General features: G+C 36.1%; 2 protein-coding genes across 4 annotated transcripts in view; one reads left to right on the top strand and one right to left on the bottom strand.

Moving 5' to 3' along the window:
• LOC149788803 (enoyl-CoA hydratase domain-containing protein 3, mitochondrial-like) overlaps positions 1-26,337 on the bottom strand; it is a 433,692-nt gene that overhangs the window by 169,193 nt on the left and 238,162 nt on the right. The window lies entirely within an intron of this gene.
• Positions 14,726-26,337, top strand: part of LOC149788807 (putative serine/threonine-protein kinase qkgA) — a 35,733-nt gene continuing 24,121 nt past the window's right edge. For both annotated transcript variants that reach the window (XM_089974929.1, XM_089974928.1), the window contains exons 1-3: positions 14,726-15,757; positions 18,584-18,690; positions 24,627-24,748. In XM_089974929.1, coding sequence (XP_089831055.1) covers positions 15,565-15,757; positions 18,584-18,690; positions 24,627-24,748 — 422 coding nt within the window. In that variant the 5' untranslated portion in view covers positions 14,726-15,564. The remainder of the gene's footprint in view (positions 15,758-18,583; positions 18,691-24,626; positions 24,749-26,337) is intronic.

Below are 26,337 nucleotides of genomic sequence, written 5' to 3'. Positions count from 1 at the left end.
TCTTTCATTTCTTACTATCCCTCTCATGAACGTTGCGACTCGAAAACCGTGTGGGATGTTTTCCTTCACGTCCGCGCTTTGACTTTAAGAACTGGGGTTGTTCCCAGTCTAACCATCCATTGTCGACTCATCCTCCTAAGAAGATGTGCTCCAAACTAGCTAAGCTCAACGAAGCCTACGTGAATCTGCATAGGGTCAGACACAGTCTGATACCGAAGCCAGAAGAAATAGAGAATGTGAGAATGTTAAAAATCACTGAAGACCTGATAGAAGAGCTCTTCAGAGAAGAAATGAACAGGGAAAAAGAAGAATGGACAGAGAAGTACAGACTTCAGAGACAGCAGCAACAGCAGCAACAGCAACAACAGCAGCAACAACAACAGCAGCAACCTGAAGCTGACAGAGGCTTTGTCGATTGCCGTATCGACACCAAAGAGTTCTTCTTCTCTTTCCGAAGAAGCAGACCTATCGCCAGAAAGTCTATCCTCAGAGGACATCGCATTCTTAGAAACTAAAAAAGAATGCCATAGCAAACAAAAAAACAACCCTTTTCAGGGCTACCCCAATACTCTAGAAAAGAAATAACGATCGATTTGCCAATGTGTGTAGGTATAGTAGTGTGAAAATAAACACTAACTCTTTTATAAAAAAATGTGAGGGTATGTGTTTGTGTGTTTGAGTTTGTAAGAGCTAACGTAAGTTGGTGAGGATAGTAGATTAAAATAATGTTTTTTGGGTTTTTGAGGTGTATATTTGGAGTTAGGTTGGATTGTTTTGCGTATGTGGATAGTCTATTGAAGTGGTTTATAAAAAATTTTAAAATAGTGATGGGTAGCATAAAAAAGTGAGTGAGTGTTTCTTTTAGGTCCGCGCGTTGTTGTTTTTTTTTTTTGGTCATGATCTAGGTAAGATCAATTTTATGTTATTAGGGGGATGTTTTCCATCACGTCCGCGCTTTCAGTATAAATTGAAACTCGTTCGGCAGTCCAGCTACCCTTGTTGATTGATCAACACCAAAAATGAACACGAGACTGGAGAAACTGTTGGAACTTCATGTGCATCTGGAATATGCCAGGCGCATATTAAATGAACTGGCCGCGGAAGCCATTGTCGAGGAGGGAAGGATAAGAGAGGAGGAAAGAAGAAACAAAGAAGAGGAGGAGAGAAGATATAAAGAAGAAGAAGAGGAAAGAAGATACAAAGGGGAGGAGAGAAGATACAAAGAAGAGGAGGAGGAAAAGGAGAGAAGAAAAAATTTCAGAATCCCAGAGAGCGAAAATTGGGATTCTAAAGCGACATATCCTGCCTCTGCTCTCTCCCCCCAAAAGGTAAAAAGTAACTGGGGGATAAGGTGTGTATGTGGCGCCAGGCCTGGAAGGTGCCACCATTAACCAGGTGTCCATGAAGTTCCAAACAAAACAGCCCTTTTCAGGGCTACCCAATACTCTAGAAAAGAAATAACGATCGATTTGCCAATGTGTGTAGGTAGAGTAGTGTGAATATAAACACTAACTCTTTTTTAATGTGTGAGGGTATGTGTTGGTGTGTTAGTGTTTATAAGAGCTAAGGTATGTTTGTGTGAATAGTAGATTATGGGTTTATTAATTGTTTCTTAGCGTATGTGGAGAGTATAGTTGGGGTTATATTATATGAAATGAAAAAGTAGGGGATGTTTTCCTTCACGTCCGCGCGTTGTTCGGTCATGATCTAGGTAAGATCAGTTTTATGTTTTTAGGGGATGTTTTCCTTCACGTACGCGCTTTCAGTATAAAACTAACAGTGTTGGCCATTGGAACCCATTCTACGGAATAAGCAAACAAGAAGATGCCAGCAGCTTCAGCTTTATACAACGATCTTATGGGAAGTTTGTATTGGATGGTAGATGGATTGAGTGTAGTAGAAAGGGTTGAACAGGAATGGAGGTATGCAGTGACAAAAGACTTCGTCTCAAGACAAGTAACCAGCCTCCACTTATCCGTAAATATTGTAAAAGAAATGATAGAGGATGAGGAGAAGAGAATCAGAGGTTTAATTAACCCACCGTATGTCAAAGTGGGTAAGTTAAAAGAAGCGATAGATCATGTGACGAGTGCAAGGTGCTTTCTAGAAGACATTGTAGAATGGACAGATTGGTGTTTCGCGAAGTGGGGGTTAGAAAAACTTAAGAAAGTTGAAGAACTAATGAGGAATGTGCTGACCGAAGAGGTCAAGAAGATCAAAGAAAAGTGGTCAAAGGAAAGAAAAGAAGAAGAAAATAGAAAAAAAAAGGGATGAATTCGATAAACTGAACACAAACTGGATGAAAATCCAAGAGAAGTTCCGGGCCATGGGCCACCCGGACTGGTTGCCGGAAAAAGAAAAGAAAAAGAAGAAAGGAATGATGGACAAAATAAGAGGATGGTGGAAGAAGTTAAGAAGTTAAAAGAAGAAGAAGAAAAAACCCAAAGGCCCTTTTCAGGGCCAGCCATATTTCTCGAAAAGAGATAGCCTTTGAATTGCCTACCCCTTTTTTATTTTATTTTTTATTTTTTAAAAAAAAAATCCCATGTTAATTTCCTTTGTCGCTATATGTTCCCACGATTTTTCTCCATGTTGAAATCCCCTTGACGCTCAACAGTCCCAAGATTTTTCTCCATGTTAATTTCCCTTGTCGCTATATGTTCCCACGATTTTTCTCCATGTTAAATTTCCATTGTCGCTATATGTTCCCAAGGGCTCTTGTAATGCTAATTCCCATTGTCGCTCTAGTATCCCCATTCACTACTCAGGGGTGATAAGGAGGGATTATGTATCTTTGTTTGCCGCAAAGAAAAGAAAATCAGTTAAGGACAACATGTTTCAAGTGTAGGGTGATGCATATCTGTGACTACATTTACAACTAGTATTTTATATAATTTTGTTGACTTGTGTCACATGCTTGAGAAATACATTCACAGTTTGTACTCATAAACTGATAGTAACATTTTCTGAAAAACTTCAGGTCGGTGTTAAAGCTCCATTTTTTTTTTTTTTATCAGACAGATACTGATGTGAGGTTATGTTCTGATGACTTTTCAATTAGATTGATGCTATCACATATATGGAAGTGAAAATTTTCCTCTTGAAATTATAACATAATTTTCTTTAACATACAATTCATCGATTTGTTACTATAAAGTAATGAAGATAAATCCTGTATTGGTACACCAGAAACCTTTATTGGTGCTTGTCAGGTTGATAGGTTACTGAAAACATATATGGACTAGAAATTCCAAAGTTGGCAGAAACAGGAACCTTTAGGTTAGGATCTGCATTTTTATTATTTGTGTAGGGTTTGATTTTTTAAAAAGAAAACACTATCCTTATTTTACAATACAAGACACTGTATATTGTAGGAATCATTGAAAGAACTTATAATTCTCTTTATTTTGGTGTCTGAGTGACGGGTGTAATTTCTGTTTGACAAGGAAAAGATTTGACTTGCTTAAGATGTATACCTATCAAAAGACTCCTAGCTCTGCATTGTCATTTTTATTTATGGACCGACTGCTCTGTTGGTGTAAGTGGTAGTGCATCCGTCTCGGATGCGGCAGGTCACGGGTTTGAACTCAAGCTGAGACGTAACAAAGATGTTTAAAAATGGTATAACATCTGCATCGCTTGAAGTTGATGCTCATAATTAAAGGGGTTAGTGTTAGAAATGTGTTTGGTATGATCTGCATAGTGTCAGGATAATCTGACTGGGTGAGACATCATGCTATATGTCTGCAGCATGTTGCCCCAGTGCTTGACATCACGATAAACTGCCACACTGCAGACATCATTGTGATAAGACTGAAAAAAGGGATAAAGCTACATTAAAAGTCCAAAAACCCACCCCCACGCACTTCCCAGACTTCAAGGATAACTTCAAAATAAAAAGACAAGTTCATTTTAAAAAATAGGTCTTTATATATATTAATTTTTATTGCACTTTCAGAAGTTGGTATTGCCTAGCAAGTATCATTTGTACTATTTTAAAACAACTCAAGCTAGTGCATTTTGGACTATTTGAAATTACTGACACAATGTTGATAATATGTATTTAACTTATCCATTATTTTGCACAGGGTTCCAATAGAAATTTTAAACATGGATGACCGATCCATCCAACTTTTTGAAGAGGCTCTAAAAGATGGAAGGGAGGCAGTATACAGCATACGAATTATGGTTGTCGGACACATTGGTGTAGGCAAGACCACCCTGGTCAAGCGACTTCTTGGGGAGGAAGTAAACATTTCTGAGAGATGTAGTACAGGGGGCATAAATGTCTATGTCAACTGCTGTGATGTTTCTTTATCGAACTGCGAATGGACAATGCAGGCAAAAGGTATATGGGCATACACAATGATAAAAGAGCCATATTTCTGTATTTATGCATTTACTGTGAGGTGAAATGTATTATGTTATACTGTTATCTGTCTTTTTTAGTGGCAATTTTCTTTTTGTCATGCTATTTTACATAATGCATGGCTTCCAAGTGTGTTTTTTCTGTACTTGTTTCATATTTTGGACCAGAATACGGATATATGTTTTCTTGTTAAAAATCTATTTTTAAATAAAATAAAGAAATAAAAAGACTTAAATTTTCTGTTTAGAACTGGCATCCAGTTCCATTCTGAGAGTAAATGTATCACGTATATATATGGATATAGAGACCACTGCATCCAGTCAAAGTTAAGTTGTTCAAATTTGATGGTGGTTGCTTAAAAAAAGGAAAATTTGTTTGAAAAATCCAAACATTTCAGTATGGAGGTATGGATCCGCCAGGGTGTAGATAGAGTTGAAATATCGGAACTTTGGCTAGCAAAGATAAAATCTAATTTATCGACATGTATGGAATATGGCCGCAGTTTTGTTTGAAATAGTGCATTAATGTTATTATGTTATCCTGAATGTAACTTGCAAATCTATGAACTCAATTGCCTCAGTTGCTTCACTGAACACAAGAAAAACAACTTCATTACAGTAACACCTACAACTACTTCAAATACAGAAAGGCAACTTCATTATGGTAACAACTACAACTACATCAATTACAAAATGACAGCTTCATTACGGTAACAAGTATTATAACTTCTAATACAGAAATATAACTACATTACGGTAACAACTACACCTGCTTCTAATATACAAAGGCAACTTCATTCTGGTAACAACTAGAACTACTTCTAATATAGAAAGACAACTGCATTACAGTAACAAATACAACTAACTCTAATACAGAAAGGCAATTTCATTACGGTAACAACTACAACTGCTTCTAGTACAGAAAGGCAACTTCATTACGGTAACAACTACAACTACTTCAATTACAAAAAGACAACATTATTATGGTAACAAGTATTATAACTTCTAATACAGAAATATAACTACATTACGGTAACAACTACACCTACTTCTAATATACAAAGGCAACTTCATTCTGGTAACAGCTACAACTACTTCTAATATACAAAAGCAACTTCATTACGGTAAAAACTACAACTACTTCTACTATAGAATGACAACTTCATTACAGTAACCACTACAATACTTCAAATACAGAAAGACAACTTCCTTACAGTAACAACTACAACTACTTCTAATATACAAAGGCAACTTCGTTTTGGTAACAACTACAACTACTTCAAATACAGAAAGGCAACTTCATTACGGTAACAGCTACAATTATCTAATATACAAAGGCAACTTCCTTACGGTAACAACTACAACTACTTCAAATACAGAAAGGCAACTTCATTACGGTAACAACTACAACTACTTCTAATATACAAAGGCAACTTCATTACAGTAACAACTACAACTACTTCAAATACAGAAAGGCAACTTCATTACGGTAACAGCTACAATTATCTAATATACAAAGGCAACTTCATTACGGTAACAACTACAACTACTTCTAATATACAGAAAGACAACTTCATTACAGTAATAACTACAACTATTTCAAATACAGAAAGACAACTTAAATTATGGTAACAACTACAACTACTTCAAATACAGAAAGACAACTTTATTACGGTAACAACTACAACTACTTCTAATACAGAAAGGCAACTTCATTATGGTAACAAGTACAACAACTTCTAATGCATGTGATGGTTTTTGGCCGTTAAGTACTTTCTTTCTCTATCACTTTTATATACGACAATCCTAGACACCACTGACACTTCATTTGGTAAAGACGCCATGTGCAATAAACTTGATTAAAAGCATGACAGAGTCAGACTTTTGTATGCATGCTAAACATATTTATTCAAGATGTAATATTTAGACACATTATATAGCAATATAATGTATATCCAGCAATCACGTAGATTCCCGGAATCGCGTCGCAATGATGAAGATGAAAACTTTGACATCAGGTAAGGCATTCGGGTATCCTTCTCACACCGTAGACCTGTAACCTTGCTTGCAGTCACTGGTATACAGGGGAAAATATCACCAACTTTCTTTACCTGTGTGACTTGACTCCTACTCAGCTTAGTATTACTTATTGACTGTGACAAAGGGGGGAGGGGTACAAGTGAGAAGATTGTCTCTATTCATATAATACACAATCTTGGGAAGAAAACGACTTTTATCACTTAGGGTAAGTAGATAATGTGGACTTGAATCAACGGGACTGCATTAGATCAAGAGAGACAACTTGTCATGTACCTGTCTCGACAGAAAAGAGTTGTTTCCCTTAGATGGCGTTGGCACTGATGACTGACTGCTTGAAGTTGGATGTGGTGGTGGGGGGATTAAGTTTGCCCGACGAACGCATGTAAGTGCATCAGATAGAGAGTTTTAGTCTAAGAAAGTGTAATATTTGAAGATAAATATATACATTCAATGATCACGCATATATTTATAGAATTAAATAGGTGTGATATGAGGAGATAATTATTTTCATCCAATAATCACACAATGTACACTTGTAAAAGCGTAGTATGTGAAGAGAAAAGAAGCTCGTTCAATGACCATGCACAATTAATATTAGCAAAAGTGTGATATGTGATGAGAAGTTGGACTCTTTCAATAAACATACACGATTAATTAGAACTGGGCGATATGTGGCGAGAAAACGACACCAATGATCACCTAAACGAAGTTTTCTAACTGCAGTATATCCTGATGTCAAGGCGAACTCTTTTACACTTACACAACTTGGTTTTCCAAACAAATCTTCTCAAAGAACAGGAACCAACTTCCAGATATATAAATATTTCAAACTCATATAAATGGGTCCTAGATGAAATATTAGAAGGTGAAGACATTTTTATTTTAGAATACTAAGAGATTTAAATTCTACTTTAAACACTGAAATTACAGCATTAGCTATGTGTATCTTAAAATTCTTTAACATACGAAATTGTTAATGCATTAAATATAATTGCAAAATAAATATTAAATAAATTTTATAAGTAACTAAAATAAAGTAACGTAGACTCCCATGTCTTGCTATATTGACTCTTAAACCTGAATGTTACATACTACTGTACATACCCAACGAATTTGGGCTTTGGATGGTCTCTTGTCTCCTTGCTTGCACACCGGCGTTCTGACATTCTGGCTCTGGCTTCAAAATTTCCTGGGCTTTAAATACCGTATAGTTGGAAATTTGCTGGAAAACCGTTGAAAGTTGGAATACTGTTGAAAAAGCTTTGGATGTTGGACAAGTTGAAAAATAGTTGGAAAATTGCAACTAGTTTAGAGAATTTAAATCTACGCAAAAATAATGATTATTTCCAACCAAAAGGATATATTTGTTGAAATTATTGTCAACAAAAAAAATATATTTTATTGAAAATTTATCTAAAATCCATCACAGAACCGTAATTTGGTAACTTGTTTCGCTCTCCGTATGGGTATACTAGACTGGACCTATCTTGCGCATGCTCTGTGAATTGTAAACAGCAATGGCTGCGACCCACGAAAGCTACATGTGATGGATCAAATGGAGCCCAGTATTTTATATAATGATCGATGACATCTATTAAATATCATCTCTTGTAATCGATTATGATCTCCTCAAATACCCGAAATCGATAAAACTTCTCTTGATCATGCCAAATATGCAAATGCATCCTATGAAATCGTCAGTAGGTCAACGTATATGTACACATAGTAGCACCGTGACGAACTGATAGTTCCAGCAACCATTATATTTGTACTGATGATTATTTTTCTTTCCATTAGAAAAATGCACTTGCTGAATAACAAACATCAGTTGTGTTATGTAGTAATTCTGGTGGTTTTATGTGTTGTCGATTATAGTGTTTCGCGAACTTTCATTGATTACAGTAAAGACTATAAAACTCCGACTGGTACATTACCTTCTGCTTGATGTGAAGCGTCCTCGCAAACACTGTGCTCTAATAATACAAATAAACAAAAGGAAAACAAACATATATACCTTTCATTGTAAAATTTATTTCTTTATTTATTGGAGACACTATAGCAATCGGAACATACAACTAAATTTCTTCTTTTACATGTTCACACATTCTCGTTTTATTGCCCTCTATTTCAGTTTTGTGACTGTATTCTCCCGGGTGTTGGCGCGTGATGCGACCCGTGGTGATCTAGACCGTGACCGTCTTCATGTCTGGTTACTCATAGTAATTCTCGCCTTTCGTTCCTGTACGTTTTTTTGTGTGGTCTCTTATACTTTCTGTTTGTTTTTGCAGAGAGGTGTTGATGAGTTCAAGGGCCTTGTTGGTGACCATAAGCTGTAGCATCAGATCTGATGTTTGTTTAATGGCATTAAAACTGTTCTGCCCTGCCAGGCTGCAGTTACATTTAGATATATGAATAAGATTATTGTCTGCTGCAGTAGCTGCTTTTGGACTCGTGTTTGGTATTCTTCCTGGGGTAGCAGTTGGGGCATTAATTTGTCTTCATCAATCAGATCTTGCAAACTCTGAGATGTATCACTTCCTGCTGGACTGTGTGTTGGTTGAGTTGTAAGTTGGGAAGGAAGGGATGTGATTTGGGTGGTAGCCTGGAGTGGAGAGCGTTTTCTCTCCTCCCAATATTTTGCAGATGTTTCCTGGTCATATTTTAGGATGTCCCTTCCTTCCAAACGAAAGTATGGGTTATCACTGATGGCATAGTACTTCTTCTCATCTATAATCATTCCATTCTTCTTATACCCCTTCAATGATCATGCGGTGTTCCCCAAAATGCCGGCAATGATCCTGCAGATCTTTAAATGTGGTGATCCTACAATCACACAGTCTGCACAGAAAGGGTACCTGTTGCATATCATTTAGATGTTCTTTCAAGTAGTGTGCTAACCATTCTGCCCCTCTCACTCTTCTGACTGCAAATCATGCAGGCATTACAACCTTCCTCTCTTCGCACGATCACATTCAGTTGATTGGCAACTTCATTTTGGAAACCACTACAACTACTTCTAATACAAAAAGGCAACTTTATTACGGTAACAACTGCACCTACTTCTAATACAGATAGATAACTTCATTACAGTAACAACAACAACTACTTCAAACACAGAAAGACGACTTCATTATGATAACAACTACAACTACTTCTAATAAAGAAAGATAACTGCATTATGGTAACAACTACAGCTACTTCTAATACAGATAGATAACTTCATTACAGAAACAACAACAACTACTTCAAACACAGAAAGACAACTCCATTACGGTAACAAGTACAAATACTTATAATACAGAAATTCAAATTCATTACCGTAGTCTGGCTGAGTAACAACTGGTACTATTTTCTAATACAGAAAGATAACTTCATTATGGTAACAACTACAACTACTTCTAATACAGAAAGACAACATCATTACAGTAACAACTACTTCTAATACAGAAAGATAACTTCATTACGGTAACAACTACAACTACTTCAAATATAGAAAGACAACCTGATTATGGTAACAACAACAACTACTTCTAATACAGAAAGACAACTTCATTACGGTAACAACCACAAATACTTCTAATAGAGAAATACAACTTCATTACGGTAACAACTACAACTACTTCTAATACAGAAAGACAACTTCATCATAAGCAAGAACAAGATACTCCATGACAAAAACATTCATTTTATTATACCCCATGAGATAAAAGACCCATTTTATGATAGCCCATGACAAAATACCCATTTTGTGATAGCCCATGACAAAATACCCATTTTCTGATAGCCCATGACAAAATACCCATTTTGTGATAGCCCATGACAAAATACCCGTCTTGTGATAGCCCATGACAAAATACCCTTTTTGTGATAAAATACCAGTCTTATGATAGACATGATGACAAAATACCCATCTTGTGATAGCCCATGACAAAATACCCTTTTTGTCATGACAAAATACCCTTTTTGTGATAGCCCATGACAAAATACCCATTTTTGGATAGCCCATGACAAAATACCAGTCTTGTGATAGACATGATGATAAAAATACCCATCTTGTGATAGCCCATGACAAAAATATTCATTTTACGATAACCAATGATGAAAATATGTATAATACCCATGACAGAAATTCTCATTTTATGATAAACCATGAAATAAATATCCATTTTGTAATAACCCATGACAATTTTTTTATGATAACCAATGATGGAAATATGATATCCATGATAAAAATGCCCATTTATGATTAATAAATACTATTTGTGTTTTGATACCCCATGTCCCATGTTAGGTACATGCTAAAATCTGCTCTCTGTATATTCAAATCATTTTCTGATTAAAACATATAAGTATTTAGCTGTTCAGGTCATAGAGTATACATGCACAGCTAATTCAGGTTATAGTATTGTATATAGCATAGCTGATTCAAGTCATAGTAATATACACACAGCTGATTCAGGTCATAGTAGTATACATGCATAGCTGATTGAGGTCAAGGTAGTGTACATGCATAGCTGATTCAGGTCATATTACTGTATGCATGCATAGCTGATTCAGGTCATATTACTGTATGCATGCATAGCTGATTCAGGTTATAGTAATATACACACAGCTGATTCAGGTCATAGTAGTATGCATGCATAGCTGATTCAGGTCATAGTATTATACATATAGCTGATTCAGGTCATATTACTGTATGCATGCATAGCTGATTCAGGTCATATTACTGTATACATGCATAGCTGATTCAGGTCATATTACTGTATGCATGCATAGCTGATTCAGGTTATAGTAATATACACACAGCTGATTCAGGTCATAGTAGTATGCATGCATAGCTGATTCAGGTCATATTACTGTATACATGCATAGCTGATTCAGGTCATATTACTGTATCCATGCAACTGATTCAGGTTGTGACAGTATACATGCATAGCTGATTCAGGTCATACTACTGTATGCATGCACAACTGATTCAGGTCATAGTAATATACATGCATAGCTGATTCAGGTCATATTACTGTATCCATGCATAGCTGATTCAGGTCATAGTAGTATACATGCATAGCTGATTCAGGTCATAGTAGTATACATGCATAGCTGATTGAGGTCAAGGTAGTATATATGCATAGCTGATTCAGGTCAAAGTAGTATACATGCATAGCTGATTCAGGTCAAAATAGTATACATGCATAGCTGATTGAGGTCAAGGTAGTGTACATGCATAGCTGTTTCAGGTCATATTACTGTATCCATGCATAGCTGATTCAGGTAAAAGTAGTATACATGCATAGCTGATTCAGGTTATTGTAGTATACATGCATAGCTGATTCAGGTTATTGTAGTATACATGCATAGCTGATTCAGGTCAATGTAGTATACATGCATAGCTGATTCAGGTTATTGTAGTATACATGAATAGCTGATTCAGGTCGGGGCCCCGAGTGGCCGAGTGGTCTAAAGCGCTCTTCGTTACGGATCACTGCCATCTCACCTCTGTCTGCGGCGGTTCGAGTCTAAGATTCAGCCAATGTGGGCATGTGAGAAAGCCTGCCAGTAGCTTCTCATGGGTCGGTGGTTCTTTCCGGGGTTTTCCGGGTTCTTCCTCCACCATTAATACTGGCCGCCATGTATAGCCTATCGTGCTGAAAAATGGCGTTAAACCCCACAACAACAACAACAACAATTGATTCAGGTCAAAATAGTATACATGCATAGCTGATTGAGGTCAAGGTAGTATACATGCATAGCTGATTCAGGTCAAAGTAGTATATATGCATAGCTGTTTCAGGTCATAGTAGTATACATGAATAGCTGATTCAGGTTATTGTAGTATACATGAATAGCTGATTCAGGTCAAAATAGTATACATGCATAGCTGATTGAGGTCAAGGTAGTATACATGAATAGCTGATTGAGGTCAAGGTAGTATACATGCACAGCTGATTCAGGTTATTGTAGTATACATGCATAGCTGATTGAGGTCAAAGTAGTATATATGCATAGCTGTTTCAGGTCATAGTAGTATACATGCATAGCTGATTCAGGTTATTGTAGTATACATGAATAGCTGATTCAGGTCAAAATAGTATACATGCATAGCTGATTGAGGTCAAGGTAGTATACATGAATAGCTGATTCAGGTCAAGGTAGTATACATGCATATCTGATTCAGGTCAAAATAGTATACATGCATAGCTGATTGAGGTCAAGGTAGTATATATGCATAGCTGATTCAGGTCAAAGTAGTATACATGCATAGCTGATTCAGGTCAAAATAGTATACACATAGCTGATTGAGGTTATTGTAGTATACATGCATAGCTGATTCAGGTTATTGTAGTATACATGAATAGCTGATTCAGGTCAAAATAGTATACATGCATAGCTGATTGAGGTCAAGGTAGTATACATGCATAGCTGATTCAGGTCAATGTAGTATACATGCATAGCTGATTCAGGTCAATGTAGTATACATGCATAGCTGATTCAGGTTATTGTAGTATACATGCATAGCTGATTCAGGTCATAGTAGTATACATGCATAGCTGATTCAGGTCAAAGTAGTATACATGCATAGCTGATTCAGGTTATTGTAGTATACATGCATAGCTGATTCAGGTCAATGTAGTATACATGCATAGCTGATTCAGGTTATTGTAGTATACATGAATAGCTGATTCAGGTCAAAATAGTATACATGCATAGCTGATTGAGGTCAAGGTAGTATATATGCATAGCTGATTCAGGTCAAAGTAGTATACATGCATAGCTGATTGTGGTCAAGGTAGTATACATGCATAGCTGATTCAGGTTATTGTAGTATACATGAATAGCTGATTCAGGTCAAAATAATATACATGCATAGCTGATTCAGGTCAAAATAGTATACATGCATAGCTGATTCAGGTCATAGTAGTATACATGCATAGCTGATTGAGGTCAAGGTAGTATATATGCATAGCTGATTCAGGTCAAAGTAGTATACATGCATAGCTGATTCAGGTCAAAATAGTATACACATAGCTGATTGAGGTTATTGTAGTATACATGCATAGCTGATTCAGGTTATTGTAGTATACATGAATAGCTGATTCAGGCAAAACAGTATACATGCATAGCTGATTGAGGTCAAGGTAGTATACATGCATAGCTGATTCAGGTTATTGTAGTATACATGCATAGCTGATTCAGGTCAATGTAGTATACATGCACAATTGATTCAGGTTATTGTAGTATACATGCATAGCTGATTCAGGTCATAGTAGTATACATGCATAGCTGATTCAGGTCAAAGTAGTATACATGCATAGCTGATTCAGGTTATTGTAGTATACATGCATAGCTGATTCAGGTCAATGTAGTATACATGCATAGCTGATTCAGGTTATTGTAGTATACATGAATAGCTGATTCAGGTCAAAATAGTATACATGCATAGCTGATTGAGGTCAAGGTAGTATACATGCATAGCTGATTCAGGTCAAAGTAGTATATATGCATAGCTGTTTCAGGTCATAGTAGTATACATGCATAGCTGATTCAGGTTATTGTAGTATACATGAATAGCTGATTCAGGTCAAAATAGTATACATTCATAGCTGATTGAGGTCAATGTAGTATACATGCATAGCTGATTGAGGTCAAAGTAGTATACATGCATAGCTGATTGAGGTCAAAGTAGTATACATGCATAGCTGATTGAGGTCAAAGTAGTATACATGCATAGCTGATTCAGGTCAAAGTAGTATACATGCATAGCTGATTCAGGTCAAAATAGTATACACACAGCTGATTGAGGTCAAGGTAGTATACATGCATAGCTGATTCAGGTCATAGTAGTATACATGCATAGCTGATTCAGGTTATTGTAGTATACATGCATAGCTGATTCAGGTCAATGTAGTATACATGCATAGCTGATTCAGGTTATTGTAGTATACATGCATAGCTGATTCAGGTCATAGTAGTATACATGCATAGCTGATTCAGGTCAAAGTAGTATACATGCATAGCTGATTCAGGTTATTGTAGTATACATGCATAGCTGATTCAGATCAAAATGGTATACACATATCTGATTGGGGTCAAGGTAGTATACATGCATAGCTGATTCAGGTCATAGTAGTATACATGCATAGCTGATTCAGGTTATTGTAGTATACATGCATAGCTGATTCAGGTCAATGTAGTATACATGCATAGCTGATTCAGGTCAATGTAGTATACATGCATAGCTGATTCAGGTTATTGTAGTATACATGCATAGCTGATTCAGGTCATAGTAGTATACATGCATAGCTGATTCAGGTCATAGTAGTATCCATGCATAGCTGATTCAGGTCAATGTAGTATACATGCATAGCTGATTCAGGTCAAAGTAGTATACATGCATAGCTGATTCAGGTCAATGTAGTATACATGCATAGCTGATTCAGAGTGAAATTAGTACACATCTGACCTCCAACATAGCACCAGTGACAATCTCACAATGATGGCATTGACTTGGGAATTTCAATAAAACACATCTTGCACAATTTAATTGGTTTTTAAGGAAAATATTACATCTCTAATAGCATCATATGCTTCATTTTGTGAATTAGTTAGTAAACCAGAATCTTTTGGTGAAGTCAAAAGATGTTGCTTGCATATTGTACTTATTGGCCTTACAAGTGCAATGACATGTAATTAATGACCAGACTTTGTATTTAATTGCATGTACATAGCAACTAGACTTTGTAATTAGTTGCTTGTTAGTTTACATAGACAAAAATGAATTCCTGGAAATCATTTTATTCTCTGTGCAATCCGCCCCTTTAATTTACTTTTTGAGGATTTATTTTGTTTATTTTCCTTCTTTCAGATGCAGAGCAATACTCTAGACTTCAGCGCCTTGTAAAGTTTTTAAATGAGTTGGATGACCAAGTGACCAGTGAAAAACATGATAATGGACATCCCCAAGATGATCAGCCTATCAGTGCAGAGCCAGACACCAATCAGGAAGTTGAAACACCAACTTCCCAACCGGTAGATTCTCACATTGCAAGAGTGGTCCCAGAAGCAAGCAGTGAGAGAGAGGCCATATGAAATAAGAAGGATACAGTGATAGAAATGCTCCAGTTGGTCAATGAAAATTAAGGCAATCTAGAGAAGAGTATGGTGGAATATGCAGCTTTGGCATTCTGGGACTTTGCAGGGCAATATGTGTTCTACACTACTCACCAGACATTCTTGATTAGTTGTGCAATATATCTCTTGGTCATAGATCTCAGTCAGCAAGTCACAGATCTCATAACAGATGATGAATATTTCCTTGATACGGAAGGGATAAAACTGTGTAAAGTTCATGGTAAGGAAAGCATGATTAACTATAAAAGGGAAAAGCCGAGGGGGAAGGCAGAAAAGCATATGCCTATAAAATTAAAAAGGCAAAACATTTTAAGTTCATGCATAAAAAGTAAAGTACCATTATCAAGTGTTGTTCCAATGATCAATTATAATTGATCATCAGTTGATTCAGCAAACCAACAAGATAATCTAATGTGAAGCTCCATAATCGATTATAAAGGGAGAATACTTCCTTTTAGTTGCATGCAAAACACAAAGGTCAGGTAAATGAGGCTTCCAATCTGCTAAAGTTGATTGAATTATTTTTTCCCTTCACAACTTATAAAGCCATACCATATTATGCAGGTGTACAATTTCATAATTTGGAACATATGATTACATGATTAAGCTGTCAAATTGTTTGTCTAATAAATTTAATCACATTTTGATGATTTGTTTCAGTTTAAATGTAAAATCCTTTACAGCATTTATAAATGAAGACAAACAAGAAAACCTTCTGTACTTTAAATTATAGACTTATCACATATGAATGAAAATATTTTGGGGGTTTGCAAAGTGTTTTAGTTACATAATACTAATCAGCCATAAAAAGATGCCTTCATTTAACAGAGCTATTGAGCATAGATAACACAATAGAAAAATGTAATATTTTATTCGGTTAAAGTATGTCATTAAAAAAGATTACTCCTTTACATTTATTCACATTTTGAACTCTTAAAAAAAGATATAATTGTACAACAAAGTAGATATTAAGTTTGCTCATAGTAACTGATTATAATTGATTATAAGTATGTTAAGTGGAACTGATATCGATTATGAAATTCTGACTGATTCCCATCACTACCATATCTCTAAGGAGTTATTATGCCTACTTTTGAAGTTACATACTGGCTTAAATTAAAATAAAGCCATGTTGTGTTGAAAAGAGGGTTATATCGTACAACTGCAAGACAACTACAAGCTATCATAAAAATAAATTCTTGCTAGCAATCAAGTTTTAATTATCATAAAAGCATTACTACTTCTTGATTCTGGTACAGAGGTAAATTTTATCAGTTAAATATGGCACATACCAGTGTAATAGAATCTATGATATGGGATTATATGGTCGATATCCTGGATGAGTTTGATAATAAGTTACCACTCTGGAAACAATAGTTCTAATCTGATATTTATCAGACTTGAAATATTGACTTAAATCATCTAGCTCTTGGAAGAGTTTAATAATGAGCGAGATCCATATATCTTAATGAGGTAAACGTACTCTTAATTAAGTGAAATTGTCATCAATGGAAGGTCACACGTCTGATCCATTTTGTATAAAACTTGGAATATATACTTATTTCATCAAGGTCTTGGCTAATTGTGATAAAAAGTGAGACACACGGGTTATTAAGGTCATCGTTACAGAGCTTGTTTCCACTTTGAAAATGTGTCTATCTAATCATCCAGTTTAATCAAGCTTGAAATATGGAGCTTCAACAGTAAGATCTTTAATAGGCTTGATGAGCACAATTCATTGATGTTAATGAAGCAGTCTTCAGGAAGATTGGCAGAGGTTGTTACCACTTTGGATCCAATATTTCTGATACTATTTTGATCAAATTTGGTTTGTGGTTTTCCTGAGTTTATGACCATTTTTCAGCAAATGATATACATGGTGGCTAATATAACTGGCAGTAAAGAACCTCAGGAACAATCGCCAATGCATGAAGCTATTGGTAAGCTTTTGCACATATCCACATTGGTTGAGCCAAGATTCAAATCCAGGTGGACAGAGGTGAGATATCAGTGAATCTGTAAAGTTGAGCGGTTTTGACCAGTATGGTGGCGCTCTACAGTTTCGTATTTTGCATAAGGTTAGAATTTTAAAGAAAAAGAATTTCCCCAACTTTCCTCACTGGTTATATTGGCTATTTAAAAAAGACCTTGTATATCTTAGGTATAGTTCAAAGAACCTTTAATTCCCTTTATTGTGGTGTATGATGGATGGGTGTAATATGGGTTATAGAGTATACAGCTTGGCTTTACTCCAGATGTGCACCTTTCAAAAAAGTGCTAGCTCCACTTGGTCATTTTCACTTCCTGAACTTCAGAGGTAAATTGTATAAAAAAAGTGCCAATAACTTTATTTTACGTTTTATATGTTTGGTAATTCATTCATTGCACTTTCAGAAGCTGGTATTGTCTAGTCTGGCAAAATTCATTTTCCCTGTTTTAATAGCTGCTATGGATAGTGTACTTTAGACTAATTCAGGCTGATTTTTTAGAACAAGGGAGCAGTCATTTTAGTTAGCAGTGTGCTTCAATCATGTACAGTTTTCAAAAGTACAATATCCAAAGAAATATCATCCACATTACATTAATGCAGCATAGAGGTATGCCAAAATTCTCTCCATTGTGCATGTTTTAAATGCATACAACTTCACCTTACATATGTCACTCTCTCAAAAGTACATAATAACTGGTGAGCACCCGCTATGTGACTCAGGGCCCCAGTCAAACATGGAATATATGCTTTGTTCAAAAACTTTACTAATTTCTGTAACAGGCTAGATCGAGCGTGCCCACATTCCTTGATCAGATGTCCCTTTCACTGAGACTCATTGGTATGTAATCTATGTCACTGAGACTAATTGGTCAGTAATCTCCTTAATGAATCATGCCCTACAAATGCGTGCATGGAGCAGTCAAAAACACTATTTTGGTGTATAATGTGCATTTGTTAACTAATTATTATGTCATTACAGGTAAATACAATTATTATTATTATTATTATTATTATTATTATACACATATGTAAAGTAGCTATTTGTTTTGTTTTCAGACCTAATTGAGATCTGGCTGAACTCCATACATTCCTGTACACCATCCTCTCAACCTGGCATCCCTTATGTGATTTTGGTGGGAACGCACATGGATAAGATTCCAGAGGTATGTATTGGCTTGGTATAGCAAACAATAATTTCTTGTGGAGGAATAAAAGATCCTTGAGTTTTGATTAAAGGTTAAATTACCCACTGTGATCATGATAGAGTAAGAGTCATTTGAATAACTTGTTCACAGAGGTTGTTACGTGTTTAGGCTCTAATAAACATTAACAAAGAAAGAGTGCAAACAATAAGCTTTGAAAAATTTAACAAATAATTTATTTCTCTGGAAATACACTTTAAAAAAAAAGAACTTACAGTTTTAAGAATCAAATCCAAAAATAATCCAAGAATAATCCACGAATTAAGTTTTAGAAGTTCTAGTGATGAAATGTTAATAATGAATTCAAGTTCAAGTCTCGGAAAAAATCCCAAATGGAAGGCGATGACATATACTGTTGCCAGTATTCTGCTGTTGTGTCTACAGTTCTTTGTTGATTCACCAACAATATTCCGGTGTTTGTATTTCTGAATAAAATTTAAACAGAAGTCTTTGTGCAAAAATTTCTGTATGAGCACTCAAATAGTTCCAGGAAAAAGAATTAATTTTTTAGAATCCAAATAATTTGGATAAAAATTTTAATATAACTCCAAACTGGTCACAACAAAACACTTTCCAGTGTCCAATGCAAAAGCCCAAACTGAAAAATATCTATCTAAACATCATTATTAAATATAACTACAGAGCAATTTCAGAAAACCCTGAATTGCAAAATAGAAGCAGTTTACATCTAAAATCACATACTCCCAGTATGACCTTGATAAAAACCAATAATGTTACTCCAAGAATAAAATAAAGATAGAAAGTTGTTTACTTCTCTCAGTGATTTCTGAATCAAGGTTGGCAACTAAGTCAAAAATAGAAACAGTGTTTCTAGTATTAAGTGTTTATGAAACGAGTCAGGTAAAACTGAATTTTCTGGGGAAAAAAATCAAAATTACATTACTTTGACAGGTAAGGAAATTAAAATAAAAATGTTTTAAAACTTACAAATAATTAAATAAAAATAAATTAAATCAAATATACATAACAGAGGTCGATGAGTGAATGAAATGTTGGATTCATGTGGTGTACCTAATATAACATAAATGACTAAAAGTGTCCAAAATCCCAATTAAAAATCGTCAGTCAGTTGCATACATCATGGCTTCTTCATGCCTTCAGAATTGGGTACCACATAAAAAGCTGTTTGCAAAATAATAATACTAATGATAATAATAATAATAATAATAATAAGGACTTAGTGCAACTCTTACTCTTTAGAAGTTGTAAGAACTGAACAATGATAGTTATGCATGAGCACACACACACACACACATGCACACACACACACACACACACACACACACACAGATATATATATATATATACTTGAGAGAGTGAGATGGGAAATTTTAAAAAAAATCTTTTGAAATTTTACAACAGTGCCAAAAACATGGTGTAAATAATTGTGGTAAGGAAACATTGTGAAGTATTGAGTTATCTCTTGATGTTTAAATATGAGAGATTTAAGATCACTCTTGAATGAGCTCACTTTTCTATTGCTATTGTTGTTGCTTCTGTTGTGGGCATTGTGTCATATTTCAGCACCAGATAGGTTATACATGGTGACTAGTAAAAATGGCGTATGAAGAATGCAGAAAACCCCAGGAAGAACCACCAACTCATGGGAACATTGTCAATGTATCAATTTGCTCCAGGTAGATGGGTCCTGGTAGACCAAAGGACATTGTCGATAGGACTTGGTGTCAAAAGGGAATCATAAGTATCAAGATGTAGCATATACCTGAGTTAGGTCAGATAAGTATTTTGAACTGAAAGCGGTAGTCATATATAGCATAGAGGATGGATTTTTTGTTTGTTTCGGGAGCAGATGGGTAGTCAGTGGACGGTACAGAATATTGGTGGTGTGCGGTGTTGCATTTCTTTGTTCTTGATACTCCCAGGATGATCTGATCAGCTGTGTTTTGAACTATTTGATGTTTCTTTTGCAGATATTGAAAGACCTAGGTAGAAGAAAATTATAACAGTCCTATCTTGAAAGTACTAATGACAAGTGTTTTAGTGGTATCAGACTGAAAGAAAAGTGTGCATGGAGCTGATGTGTCCCAGCTTCAGATATGTAGCCTGTCTTATAACATATGTAATGAGAGAGAGAGAGAGAGAGAGTATAGTCGAGTGTGAAACCAAGGTTTCATCCTGATTCTGTGAGTTTAATATTGGTGTTGATGATACTTATTATTTGAAATAAAGAATGGGAATGAAGAAGTCTTTATGAAATGATCAAAATGTTTTCCATTTTATTTTTATTCATCTGCAGCTTGTTACATGTCATCCATGACTTCACATCAGAAATGCACCTCTCCATACCTTGAATGGTAGCATTATCTTTAAGCTTGGGGTGTTGCAGTAGACCTCGCCCTGTGGGAATAGGCTACTGACTCTTCCTGTAGCTGTGGAGCTCTACAAACTATGTTACACGCTGAGAAAAATGTCCAGTGAAATAGTTCCCCTGTGGACTGCATGCTCTGCATCTTGTGGGCAATGATGCTGTTAAATGGCTAAGCATGCACTGGACACAATAAATAAATAATAAATAGTGCAAAGTTGTTCCTTTTCTCTACTATATCATGGAGAGCGCTCTTGAATTGATACTCTGCACTGGGTTATTGGGCCATGTTTCTCAAGCAATGAACAGTTGCATTTATCAAGTTCAGCTGTAGGAGGTAACAAAGTTGTTACTGTTCCTAGAGGGCATGCATTCGGTTCTGTCTGTTATACAGAGGGTTATGTTAGTAGCAAACAAAGACAGAGATATTTTAACTGATCATTTTCCATTGCCAATATCTGGTACATCTTAGCTGGTTGTTTTAGTCTCATCCTTTTTGGAGAAAAATGCTGGACTTTGCTGTGCTAATGTTTGCAGTGGCAGCATTGTCAGTTTGAATGCAAGCCTAAAACTCCAAAACTGTTGGTTGCATTATGTTTTGACATTGTATGTCTATCCATCCAGCTGTTTCTTACCAGTTGCATTTCATCACAAAACAGTCAGATCTCCTTCATCTACAGTTATCTAACTTTGTATATGACTATAGCATTAAACCCAAAATAACAATAACAGTGTCGTTTTACTGCATTGTCATAATGATTGTGTATATTTTTGACTTACTACTAACTCTCTGTTATGTTGAATTCTTTCTTATGAAGTTCACTTTTTGTTAAGTATGTAATTAGCATACCAGCACTTTGTGTACTCCATCATTCATGTTTAAAACTTTTGTTAATGTGACAACCAGCGCTTTGTGTACTCCGTCATTCATGTTTACAACTTTTGAGAATGTAACAATCTTAGTTGTGTCTTTCTCCCATCCAAGGTTCTCAAAAACTTGTAAACGTGTTTTAAACAAAAATTATTTGATGTAGACCAATCCAATTTAGTATGCAAATTAGTATGGAGATGTAACTTACTCAATGTAGATAGATACAAGTTGTGTGCATATTTGTATTAAGATGTAAATTACTAGATGTATACAAATACGGTTTGGTATGTTTATTTGTATTATGATGTAAATGTTCTGATACATGTATAAAAATTCTTCAATTGTTTATAGATTGTTGAACTTTTATTGGAATTGGACTTTTGGGATAAAAACCTGTAGACCTGATGAAGAAGTAAACTTTAGAATGCATGCAACAAACTTCACAATGTTGCAATGCATATCGATATATTGATAGGTATGCAGTTCTGAGGATTGCTGGTCATGTTGGATATATTGATAGGTATGCAGTTCTGAGGATTGCTGGTCATGTTGGATATTGATAGGTATGCAGTTCTGAGGATTGCTGGTCATGTTGGATATATTGATAGGTATGCAGTTCTGAGGATTGCTGGTCATGTTGGATATATTGATAGATATGCAGCTCTGAGGATTGCTGGTCATGTTGGATATATTGATACGTATGCAGTTCTGAGGATTGCTGGTCATGTTGGATATATTGATAGGTATGCAGTTCTGAGGATTGCTGGTCATGTTGGATATTGATAGGTGTGCAGTTCTGAGGATTGCTGGTCATGTTGGATATTGATAGGTGTGCAGTTCTGAGGATTGCTGGTCATGTTGGATATTGATAGGTGTGCAGTTCTGAGGATTGCTGGTCATGTTGGATATTGATAGGTATGCAGTTCTGAGGATTGCTAGTCATGTTGGATGTTGATAGGTATGCAGTTCTGAGATGATAGGTATGCAGTTCTGAGGATTGCTGGTCATGTTGGATATTGATATGTGTGCAGTTCTGAGGATTGCTAGTCATGTTGGATGTTGATAGGTATGCAGTTCTGAGATGATAGGTATGCAGTTCTGAGGATTGCTGGTCATGTTGGATGTTGATAGGTATGCAGTTCTGAGATGATAGGTATGCAGTTCTGAGGATTGCTGGTCATGTTGGATGTTGATAGGTATGCAGTTCTGAGATGATAGGTATGCAGTTCTGAGGATTGCTGGTCATGTTGGATATTGATAGGTGTGCAGTTCTGAGGATTGCTGGTCATGTTGGATATATTGATAGGTATGCAGTTCTGAGGATTGCTGGTCATGTTGGATATTGATAGGTATGCAGTTCTGAGGATTGCTGGTCATGTTGGATATTGATAGGTATGCAGTTCTGAGGATTGCTAGTCATGTTGGATATTGATAGGTATGCAGCTCTGAGGATTGCTGGTCATGTTGGATATTGATAGGTATGCAGCTCTGAGGATTGCTGGTCATGTTGGATTTTGATAGGTTTGCAGTTCTGAGGATTGCTGGTCATATTTGATATTGATATGTATGCAGTTCTGAGGATTTTTGGTCATGTTGGATAGGTTATTGTTGTGACACATAATTGATATGTACATGCAAACCATAGAAACATTTAGCGGATCAAAATCTGGTTGGGAAAAGTAAGTAATTAGTTCTTTTCAAACTTTGCTTTGCTAGACCTGCTCCTTGTGACAAGCCTGACAAACCAATCACTTTGTATCACCTTGTATGTCTGTACACCCTTTTGTATACATTGTCTTCACCCTAAATTATCCTTAGTGTTTTTAGAACAGTAACATTTTATCCCATCCCATTTCAGATTTGTAATTTAACTCGGAGGTGATGGATAACATTGTATACTGTATTAATATTGTGCAAAGTGAATTTAAAAAATAGCTCCCCACTTTCTTCATATATTAATGATTTGTTAGGTCAATATGTCTTATAAAAACTGCATGTGATCCTGAAAATGTTTTTTTTTTTAAATTTGCCATATAGAACTGCCGGCAAAGAGTCATTGATGAGTACTCCATACATATCAGTGAAATATGGAGTAACAAGCCAGCTGCAATGCACCTAACAGATTATATTGCTATTGATAATACTCTGGGTGACCCAGGCTGGAGGAGCTGAAGAGAAGAATTTCTGAGCTGGCAAAACAACAGCCCCATTGGGGAGAAGAAAAGTTGGCCTGGTGTCTCCCAATGCAACAGGCAATAATGACACTAGAAGCTTCTGTTGTCACAGTTCAGCTTGCCGGAAGTATCTTCTCACACAAATCAGATAGTTTTAAGATGGTTTTTGAATCTAAAGAATAACCAAATATATTAATCTCTTCCATGTATCGTACCAATATACATTAATGATGGTGACTGATATGAAATGTTCTCATTTCCACCACATCATCAAATGAAATGCATTTATTTATCATTGGCAATGTGGAATATAAAGTAGGACATATCAAATCTGATACATTGGTTGTAAGATGCATGTATTTACTATCGGGGATGGATGGATGTGGAATATTAAGATGGACATATCAAATTGTATGTGTTTGTTGTAGGTTCCAACTGCTTTCATGCTAATGGCTTTGATCAGCCTGGATATTAAACTGTCTTGTTATGCTTTTCTTTTAACCAGGTTGCACCACTCAGTCTGATTGAAGATATAAATAGATCAGGATCTGTTAGGATTGAAAACAGAGATGAACTGGATCTGGTCCTGAGATTCCAGCATGAGACGGGCACAATCCTCTACATCAGGTGAGACAGGAACCATTTCTTCTTTGAATACATTCCCCAGACAAAGTGATATTACGAAAGCAGCTATGCTTATCTCGGGAATTCGACATTCATGAAAAGACAGAAGGTTGCATCTTTCACACTTAAATAACACATGTATAGACAAAGGGAAGAAACTCTTACCCATTACCTCCCTCGATCACTGCTAGGTAACTACAATTGTTTATTTATTGTCAGTTTTCTCTGGAAACAATTAACATCATATCATCTGCCTTTCAAATTTCAAGAGTGTGTTCTCTCATTCATCCCATGGACAAAGTTGGCATAGCATGGAACATGGGAGTATTCTTTCTTGGTTGTGGAATTGCTGGTGCCTGGTGACATTCTTCACTGGCATTGATGAAGCAGTGATGAAGCAGCTAGTGCAGCAGTCAATGATAAAGTTGTTGGCCTTGGATGAATTTTTGCTCTTTCATTTATCATGATGGATTGCAGTTTTATTATGCAGCATAAGTACCACTGTATGTCTGGGCATGGCCTTTGAGGCTGTAAGTCAGGATGCATGTTTTATATTTTAGATCTGGACAGTCCATTTTGCCATCTGTCCAGGCCATACACTATTAGACCATCTGACCATACCGGTTCATGACTCTCCATGAATCAATCTATAACAAGATAACCAGGTTGGATTTCCGATTTATAACAGAACTCTCATGATGGTATCATGCAAACACGATGTTTAATGATGATTGTTGTTGTTGTTATTCTAGGGTTTTACGCCATTTTACAGCACAAGATAGGCTATACATGGCAGCCAGTATTAATGGTGGAGGAAGAACCTTGGAAAATCCAGGGAAGAACCACCGACCCACGAGAAGCTACTAGCAGGCTTTCCCATGTACCCATGCTAGCCGAGCCTTGGACTCGAACCCACGCAGACAGAGGTGAGATGGCAGTGATCCGGAACGGTGAGCACTTTAGACCACTAGGCCACTCAGGGCCCCTGTTTAATGATGAAAGAACTGAATTAGATAGGAATTATGATTAATAAATGTGTGTATAAAATCCAAATATTGGACAAATTAACATAATCCGCATGAACCTAATAATGCAACAAATGAAAATATAAATAATGACCTTACACAGTACATGGACAAGGGTGAATGATTCACTAATTCCACATGACAAAAAAAATGATGAGTTTTACTCAGATAGTGACAAAGGAGGTATTTTACTAAAATAGTAAAATGATGAAAACATAGGGACAGATATCATATAAAATAGCTTTACAATCCCAAAGCACTGACTATTACAAACTCCAAAAATTAGCCAACAACTAAAATATTACATGTATGGAGTTGCACACTTTGTCACCAGCACACTTGGCTTCCAGTGACACTGGTCAATCAGGCAGTCAGTATTCCAGGCAGTCAACAACCACCATTCAGCTCCTCGGTCAATCAAGGAATTGGTGCCCACCAACCGGTCAGCAATGTGTGATCACCTGTTACTCGACCAGCAATACTGTTCTCTCAACTCTATGGCTGCTACGGTTCAACTTTACAGTTGCTATGGTCAACTTCTATGGTTAGCTCTACATCTGGTACCAC

The sequence above is a fragment of the Sinohyriopsis cumingii genome, chromosome 11 (genome assembly GCF_028554795.1).
Source record: "Sinohyriopsis cumingii isolate HCF-2022 chromosome 11, ASM2855479v2, whole genome shotgun sequence".
Classification (NCBI taxonomy): Eukaryota; Metazoa; Mollusca; class Bivalvia; order Unionida; family Unionidae; genus Sinohyriopsis; species Sinohyriopsis cumingii.
The sequence above is the reverse complement of the archived record's forward strand: the minus strand, read 5'-3'. Positions and strand labels throughout refer to the sequence as shown.